This window comes from Alternaria triticimaculans (genome assembly GCF_023758025.1).
Source record: "Alternaria triticimaculans strain BMP 0046 chromosome Unknown scaffold_24, whole genome shotgun sequence".
Taxonomy (NCBI): Eukaryota; Fungi; Ascomycota; class Dothideomycetes; order Pleosporales; family Pleosporaceae; genus Alternaria; species Alternaria triticimaculans.
This window is the reverse complement of record NW_026055981.1, coordinates 92,415-116,697: the sequence shown is the minus strand read 5'-3', so window position 1 is coordinate 116,697 and position 24,283 is coordinate 92,415. Positions and strand designations below refer to the sequence as shown.

At 53.9% G+C, this 24,283-nt stretch overlaps 10 protein-coding genes across 10 annotated transcripts; 3 read left to right on the top strand and 7 right to left on the bottom strand.

The window, feature by feature from the left end:
- Window positions 1-91: 91 nt before the first annotated feature.
- On the bottom strand, window positions 92-1,647 carry J4E78_009872 (uncharacterized protein; the record flags this gene model as incomplete). Its single annotated transcript, XM_049370457.1, has 3 exons — window positions 92-360; window positions 414-879; window positions 979-1,647. 3 exons carry the CDS (start codon window positions 1,645-1,647, stop codon window positions 92-94), a joined length of 1,404 nt encoding a protein of 467 aa, XP_049217803.1.
- A 1,508-nt stretch (window positions 1,648-3,155) lies between these two features.
- J4E78_009871 (uncharacterized protein) lies at window positions 3,156-3,560 on the bottom strand (the record flags this gene model as incomplete). The annotated part of the gene is given in 2 exon segments (XM_049370456.1): window positions 3,156-3,538; window positions 3,557-3,560. 2 exon segments carry the CDS (start codon window positions 3,558-3,560, stop codon window positions 3,156-3,158), a joined length of 387 nt encoding a protein of 128 aa, XP_049217802.1.
- A 1,221-nt stretch (window positions 3,561-4,781) lies between these two features.
- J4E78_009870 (uncharacterized protein) lies at window positions 4,782-5,788 on the bottom strand (the record flags this gene model as incomplete). Its single annotated transcript, XM_049370455.1, has 3 exons — window positions 4,782-5,197; window positions 5,247-5,672; window positions 5,722-5,788. The coding sequence occupies 3 exons, from the start codon at window positions 5,786-5,788 to the stop codon at window positions 4,782-4,784; spliced, it is 909 nt and encodes a 302-aa protein (XP_049217801.1).
- A 717-nt stretch (window positions 5,789-6,505) lies between these two features.
- Window positions 6,506-6,999, bottom strand: J4E78_009869 (uncharacterized protein; the record flags this gene model as incomplete). Its single annotated transcript, XM_049370454.1, has 3 exons — window positions 6,506-6,700; window positions 6,751-6,942; window positions 6,997-6,999. The coding sequence occupies 3 exons, from the start codon at window positions 6,997-6,999 to the stop codon at window positions 6,506-6,508; spliced, it is 390 nt and encodes a 129-aa protein (XP_049217800.1).
- An 865-nt stretch (window positions 7,000-7,864) lies between these two features.
- On the top strand, window positions 7,865-9,848 carry J4E78_009868 (uncharacterized protein; the record flags this gene model as incomplete). The annotated part of the gene is made up of 4 exons (XM_049370453.1): window positions 7,865-7,985; window positions 8,050-8,141; window positions 8,196-9,023; window positions 9,087-9,848. 4 exons carry the CDS (start codon window positions 7,865-7,867, stop codon window positions 9,846-9,848), a joined length of 1,803 nt encoding a protein of 600 aa, XP_049217799.1.
- A 640-nt stretch (window positions 9,849-10,488) lies between these two features.
- J4E78_009867 (uncharacterized protein) lies at window positions 10,489-11,858 on the bottom strand (the record flags this gene model as incomplete). The annotated part of the gene is made up of 3 exons (XM_049370452.1): window positions 10,489-11,283; window positions 11,332-11,760; window positions 11,817-11,858. 3 exons carry the CDS (start codon window positions 11,856-11,858, stop codon window positions 10,489-10,491), a joined length of 1,266 nt encoding a protein of 421 aa, XP_049217798.1.
- Window positions 11,859-12,093: 235 nt separating this feature from the next.
- J4E78_009866 (uncharacterized protein) lies at window positions 12,094-13,614 on the top strand (the record flags this gene model as incomplete). The annotated part of the gene is made up of 3 exons (XM_049370451.1): window positions 12,094-12,410; window positions 12,460-12,526; window positions 12,577-13,614. 3 exons carry the CDS (start codon window positions 12,094-12,096, stop codon window positions 13,612-13,614), a joined length of 1,422 nt encoding a protein of 473 aa, XP_049217797.1.
- A 526-nt stretch (window positions 13,615-14,140) lies between these two features.
- J4E78_009865 (uncharacterized protein) lies at window positions 14,141-15,487 on the bottom strand (the record flags this gene model as incomplete). The annotated part of the gene is made up of 3 exons (XM_049370450.1): window positions 14,141-14,166; window positions 14,307-15,354; window positions 15,482-15,487. The coding sequence occupies 3 exons, from the start codon at window positions 15,485-15,487 to the stop codon at window positions 14,141-14,143; spliced, it is 1,080 nt and encodes a 359-aa protein (XP_049217796.1).
- A 457-nt stretch (window positions 15,488-15,944) lies between these two features.
- Window positions 15,945-21,919, bottom strand: J4E78_009864 (uncharacterized protein; the record flags this gene model as incomplete). The annotated part of the gene is made up of 2 exons (XM_049370449.1): window positions 15,945-17,773; window positions 17,821-21,919. The coding sequence occupies 2 exons, from the start codon at window positions 21,917-21,919 to the stop codon at window positions 15,945-15,947; spliced, it is 5,928 nt and encodes a 1,975-aa protein (XP_049217795.1).
- A 534-nt stretch (window positions 21,920-22,453) lies between these two features.
- Window positions 22,454-24,131, top strand: MRP3 (Component of pyruvate dehydrogenase complex, mitochondrial; the record flags this gene model as incomplete). Its single annotated transcript, XM_049370448.1, has 4 exons — window positions 22,454-22,554; window positions 22,628-22,674; window positions 22,746-22,969; window positions 23,019-24,131. 4 exons carry the CDS (start codon window positions 22,454-22,456, stop codon window positions 24,129-24,131), a joined length of 1,485 nt encoding a protein of 494 aa, XP_049217794.1.
- Between the last annotated feature and the right edge of the window lie 152 nt (window positions 24,132-24,283).

Below are 24,283 nucleotides of genomic sequence, written 5' to 3'. Positions count from 1 at the left end.
CAGAAGCATCTTGTATTGCACTTGGTATTTCTTCATACAGGAATCATGGTTGGCATTCGTTTCGTATGATACGTTAGTGATGCAGGTTCCTTTAGGGCCTCCATCTGAACGACGGATGCCGCCAATCCAGATCCTCAATCTCACCCTGCGACTTGCCAGCCAGCTCCTGGTCAACATCAATAGCGTCACGCTGCTTGTTGCTCCTGTTGATCCAGAGCAACAATAAAATACTCGATATCAAGATGGTACTGCTGGTCGCCAGATTGAGCCCGTTACCGATGGGATAATTAGGCGCATCTGTAGGGAGGAAACTCCATGTCGAGATCAGGCCGCCTACGTTGCCAAACATGACAACAGTACCTAACATTCAGTCAGACTTTGCTTTGTTATGACGTACAAATTTTGGTACTTACCGATAGCGGATGCACGCGCCGTGTCGGACACCACGTTGGCAGAGCCCTGCGCGTTGCACAGCGCGCCGAACGAAAATGCTCCCGATGCGATGAGGAAGGTAGCACCATATCGAACTTGCCCATCTGTACTGGCTAAGAACATGATGTATCCAATCATCATAAGCGGTGCTCCTAGGATGAAGAAAATCATGCGCCTGTCGAATCTCCAGCTTAGGAATGGTAGGAGAAGTGTAAAGAAGGCGCCCACGATGTATGGTGGCACGGTGTGAAGTTGCTGCGAAACGACCGTATCGTTTGGGTATATCGTCTTGACAATCGTGGGTGCGAAGAAAGCCAGACCCTGCACCGTGATGTTGTCGAGAAGGAAGATGAATGAAGTCGCTAGTACCACTGGATTGAAGATACCGCAAAGCGTCTTCTTCTTGTCTAGCTTATCCAGGACCTCGTTCTGGCCGACACGTTCGGACTGGATCAAAAGTCAGTAGTTGTACTATACATACTGGGTTTTCTACCCGAATCCACGCTGTACTGTGGTATGCATCTTTCACAGAAGATGGTGACATACCTTGACACGAGCAATCGCCAAATCCTTCTCTTCTTGCGTCAACCAGCGCGCAGTCTCCGGACGATCTGTGAGCGTCATGAAGGAGATAAGGGCCAAGCAGCATGTGACAATGCCCTCTATAGCGAAGATCATCCTCCAGCGTGTGAGCGAGCCGAAGGAATCGAGCGTGAGAATCGCTGAAGCCAACAAACCTCCGAAAGCGCCAGCTAGAGGAGACATGACAATGTACAGCGACAGTCTGAACGCAAGCTCGGAGCGTCTATACCATCGAGACATGTAGTATGCAATGCCTGGTAGCATACCAGCTTCAAAGATACCCAACAGAAAGCGTACGCCACAAATAGCATGAATGTTGTGAACAAAAGCCGTGCCAATCGATACGATACCGAAGCATAGTGAGATGATAGGGATGAACCATCCCGGACCGAGCCATTTACAGCAGATATTGGACGGGATCTCGAAGACAATGTAGCTGACGTAGAACACGGAGAGAACGGTATTGTAGTCGTAACCACTGAGTCCAAGGTCCTTTTCGAGGCCCGCTAGACGAGCGTTTCCGATGTTGGCACGGTCGATGAAGCAGAACAAATAGAGGAGGGCCACGGTCGGGATGATGTACAAATCGATCTTCAGGCGGAGACGTGACTCTGCCTTTTTATCAAATTGCATTAAAGCATGGCCGTAGCTGTCAACATTGTCAGCAAAGAAGATCGAAGAGAGTGGCTAGACTCGCATGTCGGTAGCAGTATGGCCGTGTCCCGCAATCTGGTGCGCGTCCTCTGGCTTGAAGTCTTCATGTTGGCTGCTCGGCGTGTCTTTTTCAGCCGCGTAATCCGTCTGGGCTTGGGCCATGGTGAAGCGGCGTCCTGAGCGCGTTCAGGTACAGAGAGAAAGAAGGAGGGAACGGCCTTTCTCTTAACAACGGCAAGTCGTAACGTCGCAGCCGCACCTCTGCTTTATTTGTACTCCACACCCCCCGGAAGGTCCTCCTTCACGCCGGATGGCAGCTGGGTCTGGCCGGTGTCCTTGTCAGCGCCGTTTTTGATGGAGCGCGCGCGTGCCAAGGTAGATGGCTGTCATTACTAGCTCTCGAAGTGGTGAAGCGCCTGGGGCACGGTCGCCAGCGGAGCCTTTCGGCGTGGAGACGGCTCTTCCCCGGACTCCACGATGATCGCCGACCCATCTATCTGAAGGCAAACAGCCGTCGCAGTCCTTTCATGTGCCGTCGGGTGTCAGTGTCGGTATATGGCCGTTTTTCGGTTGCAGATAGGGCGTAGGGCTCACTTGCTTGCATCGTCATGGCGAGATCTCTTCCCGGGTACCCCGCTACGCCACGACTCTTGCCACGACTCTTGGGACTGGGACCGATCAAACATTACCATGTGTCAAGCAGCTGATAGGCTGACGGGCCATTGCATATCCGAAATCGACGGGAGAGTGAGTAAGGGGACGTGTGGGTTTTGCGCAAACGTAAAACGAGTCAACGAATTGCACTGCACGGCCCTTACTAAGCTTTGGAACGCTTGTGGAAGAGCGTCCATCCATTTCATTGGTACGTTCAACTTTTCTCAGAACAAGCCTCATAGGAACAGATGCCATGCACTTTGAAGAATGCGATGACCAAAGTTTTCGACCTTCTCACCGGTCTACAAGTGCTTGTAGAGTCTTGACGTGATGTGAAGCTTATCGCCTAATCTCGATTTTCGGAGAGATAGCGTACCAGGGTACCATGTGGTGGAAATGATTGCTCGTAATTGGACGCAAATACGTTAAACGCTGCCGATCCTGATAGATATTATACATATAGCGGCCCTGATAGTAAGCGGTGTATACTCGAGGTTTTAACTTTCAGTCGACACGCTTCTGTATCAAAGTCACCGCCGCTGCCAGCGCACCGATAATGTTACATCGTTACCCTGACTGAACATGCAACGCACTACTGGCTTTGCTCAAACTCTCTGTTCGTCTTCAAACTGACCGTTCTGCCCCTATTGAACTTCTGATTCTTCTTCCATCCAGGGTAGAGCATATCGCACCTTCCAACGACGCAACAGTAGCTCACGGAAATCTTCCATATCAGCAAGGCCTGTTGTAGGAACACAATGGTACATTGCAGCTTGCGGATGCCCGAAGTAGCCGGTCTCCCTGTCTCGCGTTTCGATTTGATCCTTTTCCTTCTACAAGTCAGCCTTGATTGTTATTACTGTTGAGGATGTACGTACACTGCGCCACTCTTCTGCGTCTAGGACAAAGCGAGATGTAATGTCCCACCTTTCAGGCCCCCTAGGCACTTCGTTATAGTCGAGGTTGCTCGATATGACCGTGACACGGACGCCGGAGTCTATCAGATCGCACACAGTTTGCCGAATGCTCTCCATGATGTTAACGAAGTGACGCTCGGATTGTTGAACATCAGCGCCATCCTTGGCGAACGTGGTTTGTATCTCGATCTCGATGTGAAGCTCCTGTCGGCCTTTGAGTCGAGTAAGAGGATAAACCTGAGCCTCTTGTTTAGACACGGCAGCCTGCGCGAACGTGGAGTCGTCACCGAGGCCGTATGCTGGTTTGTAGTAGTCACTCATCTTGTCTTGCCCGTAGCGCGTGTCAGATTCCCAATGTTCGCATGCCAGTTCTATTTTCAGATGACGAATTTTCTCCCACGGGCGCACAAACACCCTCCAAAACGGTTTGTCACTAGGCACTGTCCCATGCAGCAGAAAAGTGCCCAAAGAGTCAGCTCGCATGCCAGTACACAAACCGACTCTGATTACGAAACGGTTCTTCGACCAATATGTCTCGGACAGTTCGGTAGGTACGACCTCCGAATTTGACAGGTAGGACACATCCATTAGTTGGCCACCCGATCCAACAACCGATGGGTCTGTCCGAGAACCAGGCTGTCCAGGAAGTGCAACCTGTATGGTGTCTGGATGGACGCAGACATACTCATAGACAAGGTCACGTAACTCTCGAGGCAGACGAGTGAGGAAAGGCTCCATGAGAGCCGGCGCTTCTTTCAGGATGATGTGTGTCGACGTAGCGTCCATTTCCCTAGTGATGTCATTATGGATCCCGGTTGGTAGTTTCGCGCAAGGTTCCTGGGATTAGGAACAACCTCATCATACCTTTCCAAGTTCCCTACTTCTCTCTTGATGGCGTCTTGCTTTTTCTTCATCTCTTTCATCTCTTGACTGAGCCTCTGCAGATCATCTGAATGAGTTCTCTACACAAGAAGCATATGGGTTTAGCGACTACACAATCCAACGTCTGCATGTTTGCGTGCTTACCAGCTTTGCATGGGTCTGGCGCAGGGTAGACCACATTGCATCGGTGTCAGACGCGTCGGTAGAGCGGCCAATCTGACCACTGGGGCACATCACGGCTTCCGGAGGTCTTTGCGATGGTTTGTTGGGTGTTTGAGCGTGTTGGGGAGTAGATGCGGTTGCCTAAGGGTTGCGTGAGGCATTTGGAGCTAAGCCACGCTAGCGCGCCTGTTTCATCTCGACATGGGAGGAACGTCCCAGACAAAGGCATCGTCCGGCCCCGGGGATCGCAAAGCCCGTGTCGGTTTAATTTTCGTCTTGAACCTTAACCATTCATCCTAGAAAGATTTGGGTACTTTGAGATTGCCTTTCTGATGACGGTGGATTGCCAGGCTGTTACATTTGATCATACCTGGAGAAGAATGCTGTATCGGACTTTGGCCCAAGCGCATGAAAGCAAAGAGTAAGGAAACGACGATCTTCATTTTGAGACTTCGAGCATAAATGGCTACTATTCTTAGGTCAAAAGCACCCCAATGCCTACTCAGTAACGACCGAAATACCATGGTTCTCCACCGCCATCTCCTCCAGCACCTCATCAACCCTCTTCTCAGCAGCCAGGACTTCCTTCTTCTCTTCGCCATCCGCAAGCTCCATCATGGGCTTTGTAAGGGCATGGAACCCCGCTTCTCCATATTCCATTTCCACAAATTTGCCCAGCGCGCTGTACACTAGCTCTCCATGACGCTCCTTATCTGCCATCAACACACCCACAGAACGAGCAACAACATCGGCCGACTGCACGTTGCTATCGCCTAGCGCAGCGATCATGGCACGGGGCACAATCGCTGTGTCGGTCCAGGACGGAGCGACGGCGTTGATCCGGATAGGCAGTCTGGGGTGGAGTTGGGGCTGTAGCGCTCGTAGGAGGCCGAGGACGCCGTGCTTGGCTGTGGCTTTGAGATGTGTCAGCGCTCAATCTTGAAATGGGTTGACGAGACGTACTGTAGTCTTCAGCCGGGAGCCGCGCGAAGCTTGAACCCGATGCTGTCATGACGATGCTGCCACCGTTGGGGTTCTTCTTGAGGTAGTGTATGGCCAGCTTCACGGTGTACATTACACCGACTAAGTTGACGTTGATTGTGTTCATCTTCGGTGGTAACAAGTCGCCATTCTCGTCCACGTCTTCTTCCAGGAAGCTTGTTGATTTTCCTATTCCTGCGTTTGCAAAGGCATGGTCGATCTTCCCGTACTTCTGTTCTGCTGCTTTGAAGACGTCGAGTTGCTCTTTCCAGGACGTGACGTCGGCTTTCAAGAAGGGGACGGATGATGCTTCGGGCTCAGGAAGGGGAGTGAGGTCGCTAGCAAAGACCTTGCCGCCATGCTTGATGATCCTTCGGAGTGTCGCAAGTCCTATGCCCGATGATGCTCCTGGCGCGCGTAAGTAGTCGGTAAAGGATATCCGGTCATGTTATCCTACCAGTGATAACAGCTACCTGATCCTTCAATCCATCAAGTTGGCCGTCCGAGATAGTGAAGCTCGTCATTGTGTTGAGTGGGACAGTGTATTTGTGATGAAATGTCAAAGTACTGAGATTGGAAAGGGCGACTTGAAAGCAGGTAAACAAATAATGTCTTGGCAGATGCAGAAATGGTGAATAGGAAAGAACAGAACAACTTCTTGAGGGACTTTAGAGGAGGCATATCAGGCAGGGGCAGATGTACTATAATTAGCGCAGATGGAGAGTCGCCAAAGCAGACGCCTACGCCGCATTGTAGCTCGGGACCACGGCAGACCCCGCATCAACGTACGACTACGCTAATCACCAAGGTGTTCGGTACCTAGGTAACTTGTGTCACTGGGAGGCACAGAGATAATACCAACAGTTATGTGCCCATTGTGACAAGGGTTCCTTTTGGCTAATTTGCTGGCGCCTATTCGTGTCAGGCAGCTAACTTTGGAACTGTGCCCCAAACAGCGGACGTTCTGTTGTGCTCACCTCGCAGAGGAGCCTCAAATGCTCAGTATGATCGTACGACCGGACCGGGAGGGTTGCGCGCTGCTCTTGCGAAGGTCGACACTTGGGTAGGTTATGCTCCAATGCAGCCTTCAAAGAAGTCTGTCCAACTTGACAGTCCGCAGTAGTGCTCTTTCGCTCCTCTGTATTCTTGCTTCATAGTCAACGACCGCACATGAACCCGCCATGGTTTTTACAAGCGACGCGCGCGCTGACTGCCGTTGCATTTGGGTATATGTCCGCCTCTCAAGCACCACCACCTCCTCCTCCTCTTCCGCGACCGCGTCCTCGGCCCCTCATGCCTCTGCCTCCACCACGATCGCCCCGGTGGTCTCCTCGTCCATGCATGCCTCCTCCTCGGCCGCCCCGGTTCGCTTGGTCCTTGGCTTGCTGTTCCTTTACAACGTCGACGATCTCGTCCGGCACTCGAAGGTACTTTATCTGGAAACTGGTCAGTAGGGTGTATTGAAAGGAACAACCTGATCGCTTACTGTGCTTCCGCGAACGTAAATCTCTGGTAATCTCATGAACTTGTCACCGTCGGCGCTCGTTTGCACAACCTCTTTCAGGGTAAGGTTCATCCACGTGTCGCAGTTGACGAGCAGTCCGTTTAGGGTTTCGCCGCTCTTCAGTTCGACGAGCATGGGGTGGCCAGTCGCGGCCGTCAGAAGGCCCAATGGCAGCTGTGTCGAGAGTCAGTAAAAAGGCGTGAGCTGCTGGCGAGTGAGGTGACGTACCATATTGGCGACCGGGGTGGCTCGCAGATAGGCTGGGTTCTACGTATCAAGTATTGTGGATTCGACGAGAATGTCGCGACGCAGTTGGAGAGGTTCCTAGGACTGGGTGAGATCGAGGGCGGGATACGTAGTCGGGTTAGTGATGATCTCCCTCATTGCATCGCAGGCCGCGAGAGCTCGGACCACAGTGCCTTGGCGAGCCAGCCCTACGAGATGCGACCGAACACCATCCCTCTACTCCGTATATCCACTCTTCTAAACACGACCAATGTAGTCGACTTACTTCCGAGGCCACCAATAACAGATGGCCGGTCCGAATAGGTTTGCACCCTCTACTCACCGAGACCTCTAACCTGCACGTGCACGTGTGGCAGCTGTGCGTAGACTATGCATGTTGTTTAACTGCTTTGATTATCATGATACCAGATACATGTAATACACTCATAGAGCGAATTCGTAAGGCAAGAAATTGGCATGGGCGCAAGTCAGCGGGTGCGCAGTCGCATGGACGAGAACCGCACCAACGATGCTGCCACATGGCCTCTCAGATCATGGATTTCATCGCAACCTTTACATACATTTACCAAAGTACACACATTCGCATCCTCCCGTATCCCAGTGTTTCATCACACTGCATTATGCATAGTGCTGCCAGCTGAATCGTGAGCCGACGTCTAAGCCACGCTCACGCTGACGGCAGCCACTAGCAGCTCTGCACCGAAACGCCCTTCGACTGGTGCCTGATCGAACCTCTGGGAACATCTATCCCATAACCCGCCAAACCTCGCTCTCTTTGCGGGTCGGTGTTCGTGTGCGCTGTTTGCACACTCGCTCTGCTGTACAACTCGTGTTCTTTTTTGCTTTCAACATGCGTTCCTTCAAGTCCAAAGTGCTGTCAGCCTGCGCCTGGGCGGCACCTGTACTCGCCGGCGTCATACCTCAACACGAGCGTCACGCTGCTCGCGCCGACGGAAATCTTTTGCAGCTAGGTACGCGCCCCTCTTATACTATTCCACATTCGCCATCCGTAGGCAGCTGCTGAACTTTTGCTAGACCTTCAACAGAACTACGCGCAAGCTACCTTCAGTGTCCCCTGCACTGGCTGTCTTGGCCGCGATCACACGGACCAGGATGACGAGTCTTTGGTAAGGCCCGCCCTCAGGCACCTAAATACCATGCCACCTGCTCACCATCCTTAGACCTTGAGCTTCACCAGTCATGCCCAGGATCAAGCTTGTGGTTCTTCCAACATTACCCTAAACGGCCTTCATCTTCCCCAAGAGTGGAACGGCGACTTCGCATCTGGTTCCGGTTCCTACCAAGGCGTTACCGACCTCACACAGAATGAATGGTTTCTGCAGCACGACTTGGATCTCGAATGGCAGACAGCCTGTCTTCGTGATAACTTGGAAACGGAAGAAGCAGCCCAGGTAGTAACTGTCAACATCAAGGCCATCGACGGCAAGCAAGTCACCAAACCTGCCGGTTTTACGATCTCGTTCAAACCGCAGACATCACCGCCTTCTCTACTCAGACTTGAGTCTGTCCCCAACCCCTCGGCAAGCAACAAAGACGTAGCTGAATCCTGGCGCAAACCTCCTCGGTTATTGCGTCTGGCCTTCCACAACGTCACCGAAACTTCGAAAGCAAAAGGCAGAATCCCGTCTCTTAAGGACGACATCCGCGAGTTGAAAGTTCTTCAGAGGGAACTCAAAGAGCTCGAATCCCTTATCGCCGAGAAGAAGAAACAGATTCATTCAGTTCTAAGGCAAGAAGCGAAGGAACTATCGCATCAATTGGGTGAATGTGACGGCGTTTCCTGCATCGTACAGACTATCGCCCATGAAGCAAAGTGTGCTTGGGAAATCGTATCCTTCCATTTCAAACCCGATCAACGATTGAAAGAGATGAACAGCCCCGAGCAAGTGTTCGCGCAGGCACACGGTCATGCTGCACAGGTGGCACAGATCTCTGGAAGTCACATGAAAGCTGTGACTTCAACACCCCAGGTATACGAGGCTCAAGCAGTATGTGCCTCCATTCAACACCCCACCAATTGAAGCAGAGACTCTGATGCTGACCCCAAATAGAACGAACTGCCACCTCGTCCACCTAAGCCATCACCCTACCTTCTCGCCCTCGAGATCACACTGGGTGTTCTCTGCTGCGGCTGCCTAGTCGCTGTCATCCGTCACAAGTGCAGCAGCCTGCGAACAAGGACCGAGCGTGCCGCAGCCCGAGAAGAACGTCTCAACGCCCGCGCCTACCGCCGAGCAGCCCGTCAACACGCATGGCGCAGCTGGTGGCGCGGTAACTGGGCCCGACGTGACAATCAACGCATCGCCGACTACGAAGAGAAACGGGCGCTGATCTCAGAGCAGGAAGGCGTGCTCGAAGATGCGATGCAAGAAGAGATCAGGCAGCTAAGAGATGCCCATGACGTCGTCAGCGACCTTGTCCGAGACGCCGAAGAAGGCAGGGCAATCAACCACACCCCCTGCGATTGTCAACGTCAACGGCCTCGCGCTCCGTACTCGCCCCTCTCCACAGCATCGACATACCCACCAACCTCCCTCCCGGAGATTCCCTCAAGGCCGCTTTCCCGAACAGACAGTCTACCAAGTTACCGTTCAGAGCCCACCGAGCCTCCAAGCTACGAGTCTGATCTTGAGGCCTCGGAGGTCGTAGCGAATGGCTTCAGGCAATACACTACTGCATCTACTACGTCTGAACGGAGTTCGCATTGGACGCCCGATAGTAGTGTTGTCGATGTGAGCCCCAGGCCGAGCGCGGAGACGCTCAGGTATCCTGTCAGTATATTGACGCTTGATGAAGAGTCGGATGCAGACTGAGCGCCTGCATCTTTGTGTCTGAGAAGGCACATCATTCCGTCTTTGGCTACTCATACCCGGTACTTACCACGTAGAGGTATCAGACCTTTACATCCACATACCTCCTCCGTCCGCGCACTTTGGAGATTACATCTGCTACGCCTGCAGTACGTCCGGCGCGAGCACACGCAGCACAGCCACCTCAGGCTTCCACACCATTTCTGTTTTCATCGTCGGATCATCTGCGACTTGTAAACGTATTCCTTGCCTGCTATTCCTCCACGCATGCAAGTTTTCTGTTAGTTTGGTGTAAGGCGCCTAACTGGGTTGTTGCATTCCCCTTCTTTTGGCTACAACAGCTTCATTTCTAGCAATGTTGATACATGGCAATGTCCGATCAACGGGTGGTCAGAGGACACCATCCACTAATACCTCGACGTCCTCATGTATAATAATAAGCAGTGAGAAAGCATACACAAGCGCGAGACGCGATTCTTGTAGTTCGGAGTTGTGGTCTGAGACTTGCATTACTAGCAAGCCCATAATACCAATCCATCAAACACATCAAGTCATAATGCTTGCAAAAACGTAAATCATGTTATACAATTGCAATTCTCCGCGTTAAGCGATCCATCTACATAATGTACAAACACATCACCCTCTACCGATTCCGCAGGTACCAGTTGAACGCCAACTGTCCCGTCTCAATATGGAACGGTGTAGGCACCTCTGCCAACCCTTGTCTCGCAACGGGATGCCTCAGATAGACAGCCGCACAGATATTCTGATTAACCTCCAGATACCGCGGTATAAACGCAAAAGCACTCATATAGTCCCTCGGCCGCCAGGGCGTCGCATACGGCGCCCTCGCATCGCGCCTGTTCCACGCAGACGTGTGCTCGGTTTCTAACCGTAGTTTCTCAAATGCGGACCGCAGACGCGCCTGGTCTTCTTCGGAGATGAGGGGTTCGGCGGCGGAAGCGTCTTTGGGGGAGGAGGGGGTCGTGGCAGCAGCGCGCTCGGCGATTTGCGTTTTGAGGAAGTCGAATTGCGTGTCGAGGGTCGAGATGGTCTCTGGGTTTGCGGTGCGCCAGAGACTTATGGCTTTCTTGACGGATTGGCGGAAGGAGCGGAACTTTTGCTTGTCTTTTGCTTTGACGTCTTCGGCAAGCACGCCGTCGACTTGCTCCATTAGGTCTTGGAGTTGCTTCTTTAGCTCGGTGGGTGTGGGCTCTTCGCGTGTGGATGGGGTGATTACGAAGTCCTCTTGCTTGGGTTGCTTGGGTGTTTGTCCGCCGTTCTGCTCCCGCTCTGCGGCGCGGGCGGCTGCTTTTTCTTTGGCGATACGACGGGCGGTTGATGAGCGTTCTTTCGGCGCGCCGGTTGCGAACATGACGGAGGAGGGGTCGACTTGGAACATGTCGCCTGGGTTGAGTGCGTAGCCGGGGTAGACCATCTGGTTCAGTCAGCGGTGATGATGTGCAGTGTGCGAAAATTGACGCACCTTCTTGCCATTGACCTTCACCAGGCCGTGGACAACGAATTGCCTCGCCTGTCGGACACTACTCGCGAATAACGAGCGGAAGATGGCTGTGTCCAATCTCCTCTCCAGCGGGTAGTATGCCATCTGCATGTACGGTGTCATTGGCCCTGTCCGGGCTTTGTCCATTGAATCCGCACCCTGTCCTCGACCAGCTGCCTGCTCTGAACCATCGTGTTGGGCGAGATATCTATGGTCCATGGCCACTACGGCTGGCAGGTTCCGCCGGAACATGTGCTTCCACTTCTTCTCCCGTATGTGTTCGCCATGGTACGCTCGCGTCGACGCCTTGGCAGTCCATTTCTGCTGGAAGTATGTTCGGGTGGTGACGTTGGGCGCCTTTAGCTGTGATAGGGCGTATAATGACCACCGCGACCAATTCTGGCGGACATTCTGCAGCGTGTCAGCCTACGGCCATTGTCCGCCTATTCGAACAATAGCAAGCATACCAGCTTCTTCAGCGAATGGAACCTCGGCTTCTTCCTCGGCATGGTGAAGGCGGATCAGAATTGGTGATATTGTTACAATAGCGGCCCACGCGGCGAACGTAAATCTGGATAGCGGTCCGTGCCCGCCTGCATCGAAAATTCCCCACTAAGAACCATAGCTATCTCTCACCTTTGAGCCTTTTCTCTTCAACACCCGCCAACCTCTTTGTCGCACCCTCCAAACCGCCTTTTGCAGCTTCTACACACTTACGCGACTCAAGCTGCACACATATTGACCATGGCAGACTCACAGACCACTGCTGCGCCTGCCGCAAACCCCGCTGAAGTCTCCAAGACTCAGAACACCGTCGACGCCAACACGACTGAGTCAAAGACTGAGTCTACCCCCTCCAAGTCCGAGGACAAGGCCGCCAAGGCCGACGGCGAGGAGAAGTGGGAAATCAACGGCAAGTCCGACAGCAAGAACGACCGTCGCAACGATCGCGAAGACCGCGGTGACCGTCGCAATGACCGTCGCGATGGCGGTCGCGGAGGTCGAGGCGGCCGTGGTGGCCGCGGAGGAGGTCGAGGCGGATTCAGCAACCACAACAAGAAGTACGCTCACATCTTGAAGTTAGTCTCTCTCAGTACTAACTTTGCGCAGGACCAACAACCTTGACACATTCGACAATCTCCCAGACTCCGACGACCCCAACGAGATCCGCCAACAGGTATGACTCGCACTCTCAGAACCATGGCCCACATTACTAACAGCCCCAAGGTCGAGTTTTACTTCTCTACCCAAAATTTGGCCACCGATGAGCACATGTTCGTGTCTCTTGAGGGCCCCAAGAATACCCCCGTTTCTATTCACCACGTCTGCACTTTCAAGCGCATGCGTCGCTTCAAGCCATACAGCGCCGTTGTAGCAGCACTTCGCGAGAGCAAGGACCTCGAGGTCGTCGATGATGGCGAGTACAGCAAGGCTGGCAGCGAAGCTGTCAAGCGCAAGGAGCCCATTTCCGTTCCCGTCAAGGAGGATGATGACAAGAACCCGCCTACCACAGTAGATCTCTTCTACCGCCTGAAGAACAACTCCTCCAACAACATGGACAGGAGCGCCTACGTCAAGGGCTTCGGTAACGAGGAGGATGCCGGCCAGATCGCCCTGGAGAAGTTCTTCCGCCCTTACGGCGCAGTCATGATCCGCAAGCGTCGCGAGGATGACGGCGCCTGGAAGGGCAGCGTCTTTGTCGAGTTCGATTCCGAGGACTCTCGCAAGCAATTCCTCGAACTTGACCCCGCTCCCAAGTACAACGGCAACGAGCTCACCGTCATGGGCAAGAAGGAGTACATTGAGATGAAGTGCAAGGAGAAGGGTATCAAGCCCGACTGGGAGTTGACCGAGCAGGAGAAGCAAGAGCAGCGCAAGAGGCTCCGCGGCACCAACGGAGACAGCGGTCGCGGCCGAGGCCGTGGAGGAGGTCGTGGTCACGGCCGCGGTGGACGTGGTAACGACCGTCGCGACAACCGCCGTGACGGCAACCGTAACCGTTCTCGCTCTCCCCGTGGACGTCGCGACCGCAGCGGCTCTGTCGACAGCAACGACTGGAACAAGCGTCGCGATCGCTTCAGGGACGGCAAGGACGACCGCTCCAGCCGCAAGGAGGAGAAGAAGGAGATTGAGCGCGACGCCCACGGCGTTCCCGTCATCAAGGACTCTAGCAACGACAACGCCTCCAACAAGCGCAAGGCCGACGACGGTGAGCGCACCGAGAGCCCCAAGAAGAACAAGCTTGAGATCAAGCAGGACGAGTAGGGACCTGTCCTCTCGTTTCTCATACTTTCAGGACATTTTTGTCACTCACCTTAGCCGACTTGAAGCCGCTCAACCAACCCACCTTACGGAATGTTATTGCATACTACGGCGTTGAAGGATTACTACATTTCTACGGTCATCGCTATGATACCTATTCATGTTCCGGGCTTTTATTGGGGTTTCGGGCAAAAGTTTCTCTTCTCTCTATCTCATGCATGGATAAATGCATCCGCCTGTATATGGTATTCCTGCATACAGTGTCTTTACTGCGCATACATGTAGCTTCACGACGCATGAGTTCGGTAGCATGAAGGATGAATGGAGATACTATCATTGAAACGAGTCTCATGCTTGATATCTGTCAGATCGAGAACCATGTCCACCAACTAACAAGATGACCAGCCTCAGTACCATACTCGAACCCTCAAACAAAAAAAACTTTCACGCCAAACTCATGATCTTCCCCCCTCCCCCGGGCAACTTAACCCTCAGAACCGCCCCCGGGAAAACCCTTCCATCAACCCCCTCATTCCAATTCGGCTGCCTTGGCAACTGATTAATATTCATATACAGATACCCATCTTCGCCCACACTCGCTCCATCAGGCCAAATGATGCGCGGATCCCTCACAAAAGGCTCCGTCATCTTCGTCCGTGGGTCATACACGTAAATCGCATTATGCTCAGGCATACACTGGTACACCAACCCGTTACTATCACCCTCGAACCCATTTGCGTTTCCGCCGCGCTGACCAAGGTTCGTCACGTTGTTTGCGGCTGTGAGTTCGGCGAGGGGGTCCGAGGGTGGAGTTAGGAGGTTAGCCGTGGGGATCGAATACAAGTAGTCCGACGTGAGCGGACTGTAATATATCGTCTCCCCATCCGGAGATATCTGTATCCCATCCAACCCCTCCCGCAGCGTCTGAATCGGCTGCCCGATCGTGCGTTGGTAGAACGGGACGCCTTGGTAGGACGGTACATCGCGGTCCACGCGTAAAGTGGAGGGATGCTGGGTCAGTCGCCGCCAACTCTCGCCCGTACCTAGGTCCAAGACGATGAAGCCGGGCCGGCCTTCGTCGCTGCTGTCTACGATGTATGCGACGCCGCCCCCGGAGGAGGTGGTGGTGGGGCGCAGGTCGAACCGGATGTCGTTCATGTAGGAGTCTGGGAAGTGGACGGAGGGGGGCAAGGTGTAGGTTGCGTAGACGGTATCGTTGGAGAGGTTGATTCCGAGGATCTTGGGTCCGCCGGGTTGCGCGTAGGGCATACTGGGTGCGCCGCTGCCGTCTGTGATAGTAGGTCGGCCGGTATCTACAACCCAAAGCGTTTCCGGTCTGCGGGCATTCTCAGGCGTGATGTAGAGGGCTTGGACGCTGATTAGACCCGTGCTGTTGTTGCTGCCGAATGGGATTCCGTTCCAGCTTGTGTTTAGTTGGGAGACGGGCAGGTTGAGAGATGCGGATGGGTAGGGGACTTCGGCTGTTTTGTTGACGACTTCGCCGAGCGTGTAGGCGTAGGAGCCGCGGGTGTAGGTTGCGAAGAAACGGCCCGTGGAGGAAACGGCGAGGCCGATGGGCCATTGCGTGTAGTAGTAGTGGTATTCTTCTATTTCGGGGCCATAGGTTCCGGGGTCTGTTTGCAGGATCGTGGTGCTGCTGTTTTGGAAGGTCAGTTGTGCTGCGGCACTTGCTGTTAACGCGATGGTTGATAGAAGTGAGGACCGCATTTTGATCGTAACGGCCTGAGGTTGGCTTGAATTGTTGTTTCGTCGAGTGGGCCTGATGCCTCTTTAAGAAACATTGCAGCTTCCCGCTTCTGCATCGTGATGTCAGTCGTCAACAAACGTCATACACTTACACGTTCCTTACGTGCATGTTGTGTGGTACATGCGACCAGCAACGGCAGTTAGCTTCCATGACGTTGAGCATTTCCGGGTTTAAGCTTCCCTGGTCGTACCTGCATGAAGCGGCTCTGTCGATCACGTTGATCTCGCGGACTACCATCACCAGAACCAGTAGATCGCAAACGCCTCGTAATCTATGTATTCTTCTCTAACCGTCTTGCTCAAAAGAAAAGTCATAGAAAGTATCGATAAGATGATGCAGATTTTGACATCGTACTACTGTACAAAGCAACCAAGCTTCGCGCCCACAAACGCCTTCTGGAGACACCCAGACCTTAGTGGCAATGCTTTAGATCCAAAAGAAGAACAGAGAGGTGCTGAGCTGACAAGTTGACACAGCTTGCCGAATCAGACCTGAAGAACAAAATACACATCAGCAAGTGCTGAGCCTGGAAACCCTGAATGAAGATGTGGGACAGAGAATCACTCTACCGTCCACCTTTGCTGACTCTCCTTTGGGATGGACTACCCACAAAGCTACCTCGTGGACTCCGACTGATGGCCGGCATGAGTGGCACCTTCTCCATGCCCAGCTTTGTTTCGAAGATGCGCCCAACGAGCGCCTGTACGCTTCTCTGCACGTCGGGAGCCATCTCCGTGCCGAGAAGCCCAACAACAAGCGGCGCAAAAAGGTCCACGTTCTTCTCAAAATCCGTAGTGGGCAGGCCAGTGTATCCATCCAATACGGTCACGACGACAGGACGCCATGTAACAATGTTGCGTTGTTGGGTCTCTTCGTCGAGATCAACGTATGAGGCAATAATGTCCTCGCACAGTGGGATCAGGGCAGCTTCGGTATCAGCGCGTGATGCAGCGCGGTCGTTGGAGGTATCGTGGTACATTCGGAATAGGATGCTGACATACACCGACGCAGATCCGCTTTCCTGCTTCAACAAGTTTGGCGGTTGCTTCATGAAACCTTCCCTGAATAGGCGTGACCTCAAGTCACGGTTGGCGTTGAAGCGCTTAGCGAAGTGGTACGACTTCTTGAGTACAGCCATAAGTCGAAGCAGTTCGCCAGAAGGAATCTTCTCGTAAACGGCTTCGTTTGTGAAGAGCTCTTGAACCGTCTCGATCATGAGGAGTTGTAGAACACACTTGGTGATGATCTGGTTGAAGAAACGACGGCGAGCAGCAGTTACGACAACAGGTGGTTGCTGAAGATCTTGGTTCTCGGGGCGGTAGTCTTCTAGCTCTTGTGTTTGACGCTTGGGTAGCGGGGATGGCATACGTTGCTCAACCCCGCCACTAATACTAGCGGAGTCCGATGTAACCAGAGACGGTCGCCTTGCGCCTGAGAGACCGTTGATACCGAGCGCATTGTCAATCTTTGGTTCTTCAGCAGGTGTTTGAAGCGACAATTCGCCGGGAGGCCCTTCTCCTGTCGGTGTCGTCAAGTCCGATGTGTTGCCAGTACCGTTCGCCGAAGTGCTTTGTGCCGAGGAGCCGCTCGTCGCAGCAGAGAATAGCGCTGTTGCTTCGGTCCTTTGGAACAGATCGACGAATGCCTTGACAATCTGACTCCAGTGATCTGCCTGGAATTTCTGGACGTTCTGCAGAATCAACTGCTGTAGACAGTTGCTACCGATGCGCGCTAGCGTGTCGTTCTCCTGACATATGCAGAGGGCAAGGAGATCTAAGAACCGGTCCAGCATGTACTCTAGCGAATCGAAGAAGTGGGTGAAGAGTTTAATCATGTTGCGCAGAGCCTGGATCATCGTTGTCGATAGCCAAACCGAAAGCTCTTCATGATTCAAAACCTTTGTCATCTCGGACTTTGACTTCAAAACCATGAAGATGGGGTATAGAAGCTGTCGCCAAAGCATGTCCCAGAAATCCCTTGGGAAGTCGCCTCCATAGCTGATCAGGGTATCAAAGAGATAGCTCAAGGCTCTTGATCGAACCTCCAGATCCTCCCCAGTCATGAGGACGTCGTGGAAGGCGAATAGGACTGGGAACCAGAATTGCTCTTCTTGGGTTTGTCGACTGGGCTGCTTCGGTATCGAAGAACCCTTTTCGGAATCCTTTAGGTACCCAGCACGGGCGGATAGAGAGCACTCGGGCGTCCGTAACATCTTCGGTACAGATGACTTGAGCAGTTCTATTGCTTGTAGCGACTTCTTTTGGAACTTGAAGTTCTTCGAAAATTCAGTCAGACAGACAATGAGATCTGCAAATGCGCCTTGGGAAATGACTACACCGAAACGGGTATTGTACACTTGAGTGACGTTTTCAAACGCAAGGTTGACGATGCCCTCTGCAGCTTATTAGTAATTGTACCAGTGAACTTCAGAAAAGACATACCGTAGGGCTCTCTGGCGGCCACAGTGAAAACGCCAAACATGGTTTTCCAGCCAGATCGAATGTTCTCGCCGCGCGCTTGGATCATCTGAATCAAGCAGCGTAGCACCATATCCTTGACCGAGACTACATTGGCGTTGTTGATAATGTGCTCGAAGGGTTTGAGGAAGTCCTTCTGGAACTTGAAACCAGGCAGTTCTTCAATCTCCATGAACTTCATAGAGAGTTGCCGTAATGAGTTGAGAGCGAAAAATACGACGTTGGTGTTGGTATGGCATCCGACTTCGTTGAAGTGAGCGCCAAGCACCTGCCAGATGTTGGTCCACTCGAAGCGCACACGCGTCATGTTGTAGCCACTAATCTCCACAAGCTTCTGCAGACTGTAGGTGCGCGGAGACTCGCTCTGTCCGGACGATTGAATCTCTTGCCAGCTGACCTGAACAAGGGCTTTGACAAAGTCCACAATAGCTTCACCAGAGAGGTTCGCACTGTTGGTGAAGATGCGGTCTACTCCCCGGACAATATCAGTCGATCGGCTCTCCTCAGCTACTTCAGATTGGAAGCTCATAGTGCTGGATTGTGACGTTGGCCTTCGACGGTTGGCTGGAACATTGAGATTCTTACGCGACTGCGTGGTGCCTGAACTGGACTTGAGCACATCCGGTACGGCGCGCTCATCGATACCAGCTGAGATGAGTTGGAAACGATCCAACTGAGAAACACATGTGAGGACCTCGCGCCAGGATTCACGCAAAAGATTCCCTTCCGTCTGTGCAATCTCGATCAGGGCTTTCAATGCCTCCATGTTCCGAGCCTTCATCTCGCTCACGTTGTAAAGGTTTGTGAAGCGCGAGAGGAAAGCTACGAAAGCCTGTCGCGAGCTGTCTAGATCAAACAAGCACGAAATTCGAATTGCTAGTTTGATGCCCTCGATACAGAGGCGAACGATTTCAATGTTGTGATCTTGAGCTTGGCCAGAGAGAGCAGTCAGAATTGGCATCCAGCTGACTTCGAACATGGGTCCGACGTGCTTGGATGAGGATGCAGGGATGAACTTGGAGACTGGAAGAGCTGTTGCTGTTCTTCGTTGAGCTCGGAGGAGCTGCTTGTACAATTGCTCGGTCTTGTTAGCCATTGCTTCCGACGCTTGTACGATTGCTTCTCGCTGTAGGTCGCGAGCACCACCCGTGAGTACCTGTCCTATACTAGACAGCCCTCCTGTGGGTTGTTGATTGAGCAGACCCTTGTCTGCAGCGGCTTCTTGCTCTGTGTTCAACACGATCTCATTCTGTGAGATCTCATCGTATATACCTTGTAGGTACTCGTCCGGCAGATCGGCGTTGTCGTTGATGCCGCGGTTGTTCTTGATGAAGTCTTGTGGTGTCATACGTGGACCCTTCATCTTTTTGCTATGTTGATCGACGTTCAACATGATAACGGAATATGACAGAACGTATGCAGTGTCGGCATTGGCGTATGCGTTGGGATTGCCGGTGATGTATCGTTCAGCAAACTTGAGCATGAAACGATCGATCTTCTGCGCCTCACCAGGCAGTCGAAAGCTTTGGAGGAAGCGCCGCAGGGCATCCGTAAAGCGAGTCTTGGTAAAGTCCATCAAATCCACGAATGCATGCATGATAGCAATATTCTCGGGATCTCCCTCACCGAGGAACTCTCCCAGTGCCGTCTTGTCGATCTGATCATTGTCGAGAAAGAAACGAGCGATGTCCTCAGGTTTATTTGAGGGGATGAAGCCTTCTGCGATCAATGTCTTGAGTCCACGCTTCGGCTTGTAGTTGAACTGACGCAACGCGCTTGTGAGGGCCGTTTTCCTCTGCTTTGCCTTCTCGAGCTGACTGTAATCGTCCTCGGCAAGCGGCGTGACGGTTCCAGAATCTGCTCCGACCATTGGTGACTCTGAAGCAAGCCTAGTATCGGTTGATACGCGAAGATTGTCGAGCGACGGTCGTAGGTCAGGGTGGTTCGGTTTGGTGTTGTCAGGCAGGGCTTGCTGAGCCCAGTTGACGAGAGATCGGAGGATTTCGACCAGAGCCTCGAGAGACTCCTGCTTCATTGCATATTCTTGAGGGTAGCCATGTTCCGTGTCGTGTGATGAGTTCATGGAGACGGTCGTCAGTGATGGTGGTAATGTGCCTCGGCTCTGCCAATCCATCTGTCTTGATTGCTTCTCTCGTTGGTCCTGGTACGCTTGCTGTTGCACAGGTGTGATGGTGACGGGGTTGCTGGAGATCTTGGACAAGTGTTCGACGACGCGTTGGAACATGTTGTCAAGTGCGGTGCGATCGCAATCATAGTTGAGATAGATCTCTACTAGTGCTCGGGGGTCTGCAGCCAGCCTTCCGAATATTGTCAAAATATATTGCTTCTGGAATGCAGGAGCACTCCGCTTGTCTAGAGTTGCGAGGTAGATTTCCTTTAGGAACACCTCGACTTCCTTCTTGAGTGATATGCGCAGGTATTTAAGCATCTGCCAGAAAATCTCGCAGGCAACTTCGAAGACGTGCTTCACGGAACTTGCACCGTTCCGGCTCAGGCTCAAACAAAGATACTGTTTGACTGCCTGTATGAAGCTTGTTGGCTCATCGCTGCCACTGCGGATAGTGGCATATGGCGACACGAATACAGCAATATTATTGAAAAGTATAGTGTGAATCATGTGCAGGGAGAGAAGCTTTGAGCGCATGCCTTGGGACTTCACATCGTGGGCATGGTCCACTGACAGACCTTTTGTGCTCAGACGGCACATGGCTCTGAAGACGAGGTACGCGTCTTTGACAAATATCTCATCTTCCTCCTCTTCTTCGGTGTTGACGTGAGGCGAACCCTCTTGACCGGACACATGTCGTGACCCAGCTTTGCCTTTGATGCGAGTCACCAGCGTTGGCGCATTATCGTGTATCCGGTCGTCGTTGAAGCTCATGTTGTTTTCGAAGCTTTGCAGCGTGATCTTGGGGCCAGTGTGTCGGTCGACTGCCTTGTCGCTCGGTTCGGCGTTTTCGGCATCGTGCTCGTCCTCTGCATCGTCGCCGTTGGCCTCGGATCCGGTGATGTCTTCTGCGCTGCCCTCCTCAGGCTGTACACTCTCACTTGATTGCCCTTTGTCATTCAAAGATGAACGCGACAGGTTCATGCGAGCCTCCTTGATAGAAAGTCTCGTCTTGACCCTTTCGAAGACTGTGCCAACCATTTGTGTCAGTGCACCCTGTGCTACTTGTTGGTTCGCGCTTGACTTGGAAAGGAGGAAGATGTTGTACGTGAGTCGCACAGCTTTCAACAATCCTGCTCCGTGTACAACGATCTTGTCGTTCAAGATAGCTGCCAGCAGCGACTTGACGATCTGGAGTTGGACTTCGGGCGCAGTGGCCTCGCCTTGAAAGCAATCGCATATCGTGTCTATGGCTCGTTCGATCAGAGGAGGGGCCTCGCTGTTGTCGGCTCGCGGCTCGGCCGGCACGGAGAAGTAGGAGTAGCTGATGAGCTTGCCGATGCAGTCGAGCGCGGTGATGGACACGGGGACGTTGGGAGCCTCGGAGGCAAGTTGGAGGGGTTCAAACAGGACCTCGGGGTTGATGCGCGCCGGGTCGCCCTCGTTCTTGATTGCCGACAAGGCGGCATTGGTGCTGTCGCCAAGTTTCTTGTTCTTCCTGGCATCTTTGGAAGCTGCGATTGTCTCGAGCGCGGTGACGACGAAGACGAGGGAGCTTTTTGTGGATGGTCGCGTGGCCGTAGTGGCTGCCGTGGACTGCGAGTCGGTTCGCGGGCGGTTCTCGATAGGCAGGCGGTGGTCGAAGATCTGCTCGGATGATCGCGGCGCGTCTCCTCCATTGGGGACGTGGAGGACTGGTGTTCCGGGCGCAGGCGTCGATGTTTCCGCCTCTTCCCGTGGAGCTTCGGGCGCTGGGGACGACGTATCCTCGGCGTGCTCTGATGCCTGCTCTGACGCTTGCTCCGACTCGGCGTCTGAGGAGTCGCTCTCGTCCTCTTCTTCTTCTCTTGTGTCTGCGGCAGGTGCATCTTGCTCCTCCATGTCGGGCTTCTCCATGTCCTCACGGGGCGCTGGCGGGGGTTCGGTGTCGGCCATAGTTGTTCACGTCCGGGATGTTTGTAGGAATGCAACTTCCTCAGCAACCATGGCGGAGAAGGAGCGATTGAGAAAAGTGAGGGCGCGGCAGTGGTGACTCGGACTGGCGCAGTGCAGTGCAGAGCAGCGGACAGCGGGCGAGTCTGTGCAGGCGTTGAGCGAGTCGTGCTCTGAGATGACACTTTGTGTCTTTCCTCCTGGCTAGTTACGTACCTGGGACCAGCCGCGCGGTAGGCTAGGGTGGCGCCGGGCTGTGGCTGATGCTGGTGCTGGTCAGCCACACTTTGCGTCCTGCCGGGAAATGTCGCATCCAGCATAGACCCTCATCGGGAGAGAACGCTAGTCGCCGGGTCTCCAACCAGCTGCACTAAACTTTTCGTTGAACAGTCTTCCATCTCCTCCAGCCCTGACCGCTAAGCGCCTGAGCCTCCAGCTCGCTCACCTCTGTCTGCCTGTCGCCCTCGCCCGACAAGCCCGTCTTCCCCCATTTCACGTCGCTTGGAGTAAAATCTCAGCGCCCGGCATCCCAACACAATGCCCGCAACCACAACTCTGCTGTCCCGGGCTGGGAGCCAATTGAGCTCGCGGGGGTCAATTGCCCTGCGCGGCGCCCTGCCCACCTCGAGATGCTCCGCGTACGTTAGCTTCACTCCCGCCTGGCATTGCCCACAATCCTCCGACGAGCATAGCTGACACGCACGTATACAGACGCACACCAGCCCTGTCCGCGCTCGCACGCTACTATGCCTCCAAGTGTGAGCACTCCCACCGCGTCCCTCGCGACGAGATACTCCGCTGGCCATCGCATTGCTAACGCAGCCCGCAGCCTACCCCTCGCACAGCGTTATCAGCATGCCCGCCCTCTCCCCAACCATGACCGCCGGAAACATTGGCGCATGGCAGAAGAAGGTTGGCGACTCAATAGCGCCCGGTGACGTCCTCGTCGAGATCGAGACAGACAAGGCACAGATGGACTTTGAGTTCCAGGAGGAGGGCACCATCGCCAAGATCCTCCGCGACGCTGGCGAGAAGGACGTCGCTGTTGGAAGCGTAAGTTGAGGTACACAAGCTTTCGAGGATGCCATGCTGACTTCCGCAGCCCATCGCTGTTATGGTCGAGGAGGGCGAGGACGTCTCCGCATTCGAGAGCTTCTCCATCGAGGACGCCGGTGGTGACAAGAAGGCCGACACTCCCTCCAAGGAGGGCAACGCCGCTGAGGCCAGCGAGCCCCCGAACACTGGCTCCAAGACTGCTCCCCCCGCCAAGGAGGAGTCTGCGCCCGCTTCCATCGAGTCTGAGTCCACCGGCGACCGTCTAGAGACCGCTCTCCAGCGCCAGCCCGCCGTCTCCCCTGCCGCGAGGAAGCTCGCGCTCGAGAAGGGCGTCCCAATCGGTTCCATCAAGGGCACTGGAAAGGGCGGCCAGGTCACCAAGGAGGACATTGAGAAGTACAAGCCTGCTGCCGGTGCTGCCCCCGCTGCTGGCGCCTCCGCTGCCGCGTACGAGGACGTCGAGGCTACCAGCATGCGCAAGGTCATTGCTACCCGTCTTCGCGAGAGCATGCAGCAGAACCCCCACTACTTCGTCGCCTCCAACATCTCCGTCTCCAAGCTCCTCAAGCTCCGCGAAGCTCTTAATGCCTCAGCTAACGGCGAGTACAAGCTCTCGGTCAACGACTTGCTTGTCAAGGCTCTCGCTGTTGCCGCCCGCAAGGTCCCCGCTGCCAACTCCTCCTGGCGCGAGGATGGCGGTAAGGTCATTATCCGCCAGCACAACACTGTCGACGTCTCCGTCGCTGTCTCTACCCCCGTCGGTCTCATGACCCCCATCGTCAAGAACGTCAACGGACTCGGCCTCCAATCCATCTCATCCCAGATCAAGGACCTTGGCAAGCGCGCACGCGACGGCAAGCTCAAGCCCGAGGAATACCAGGGCGGAACCATCACCATCTCCAACATGGGAATGAACCCCGCTGTTGAGCGATTCACCGCCGTCATCAACCCCCCACAAGCTTGCATCGTCGCAATCGGCACAACAAGGAAGGTCGCAGTATCCGGTCAGGCTGAGGATGGCACAGCGAGCGTTGAGTGGGACGACCAGATTGTCATCACCGGCAGCTTCGACCACAAGGTTGTCGACGGTGCCGTCGGTGGCGAGTTCATGCGCGAGCTCAAGAAGGCCATTGAGAGCCCTCTCGAGCTTATGCTATAATCTGATTCTATTTTCGGTGCATTTGGGACGACTGTGTAACTTTACTATTGGGCTAGATGAGATTGGATCTCAGGGACAGACGATCTTATGTACAGCGGATGGCGCGTTTTCTATCCCCCATGATCATTTGTCCAACTGTCGTATTGCATGAT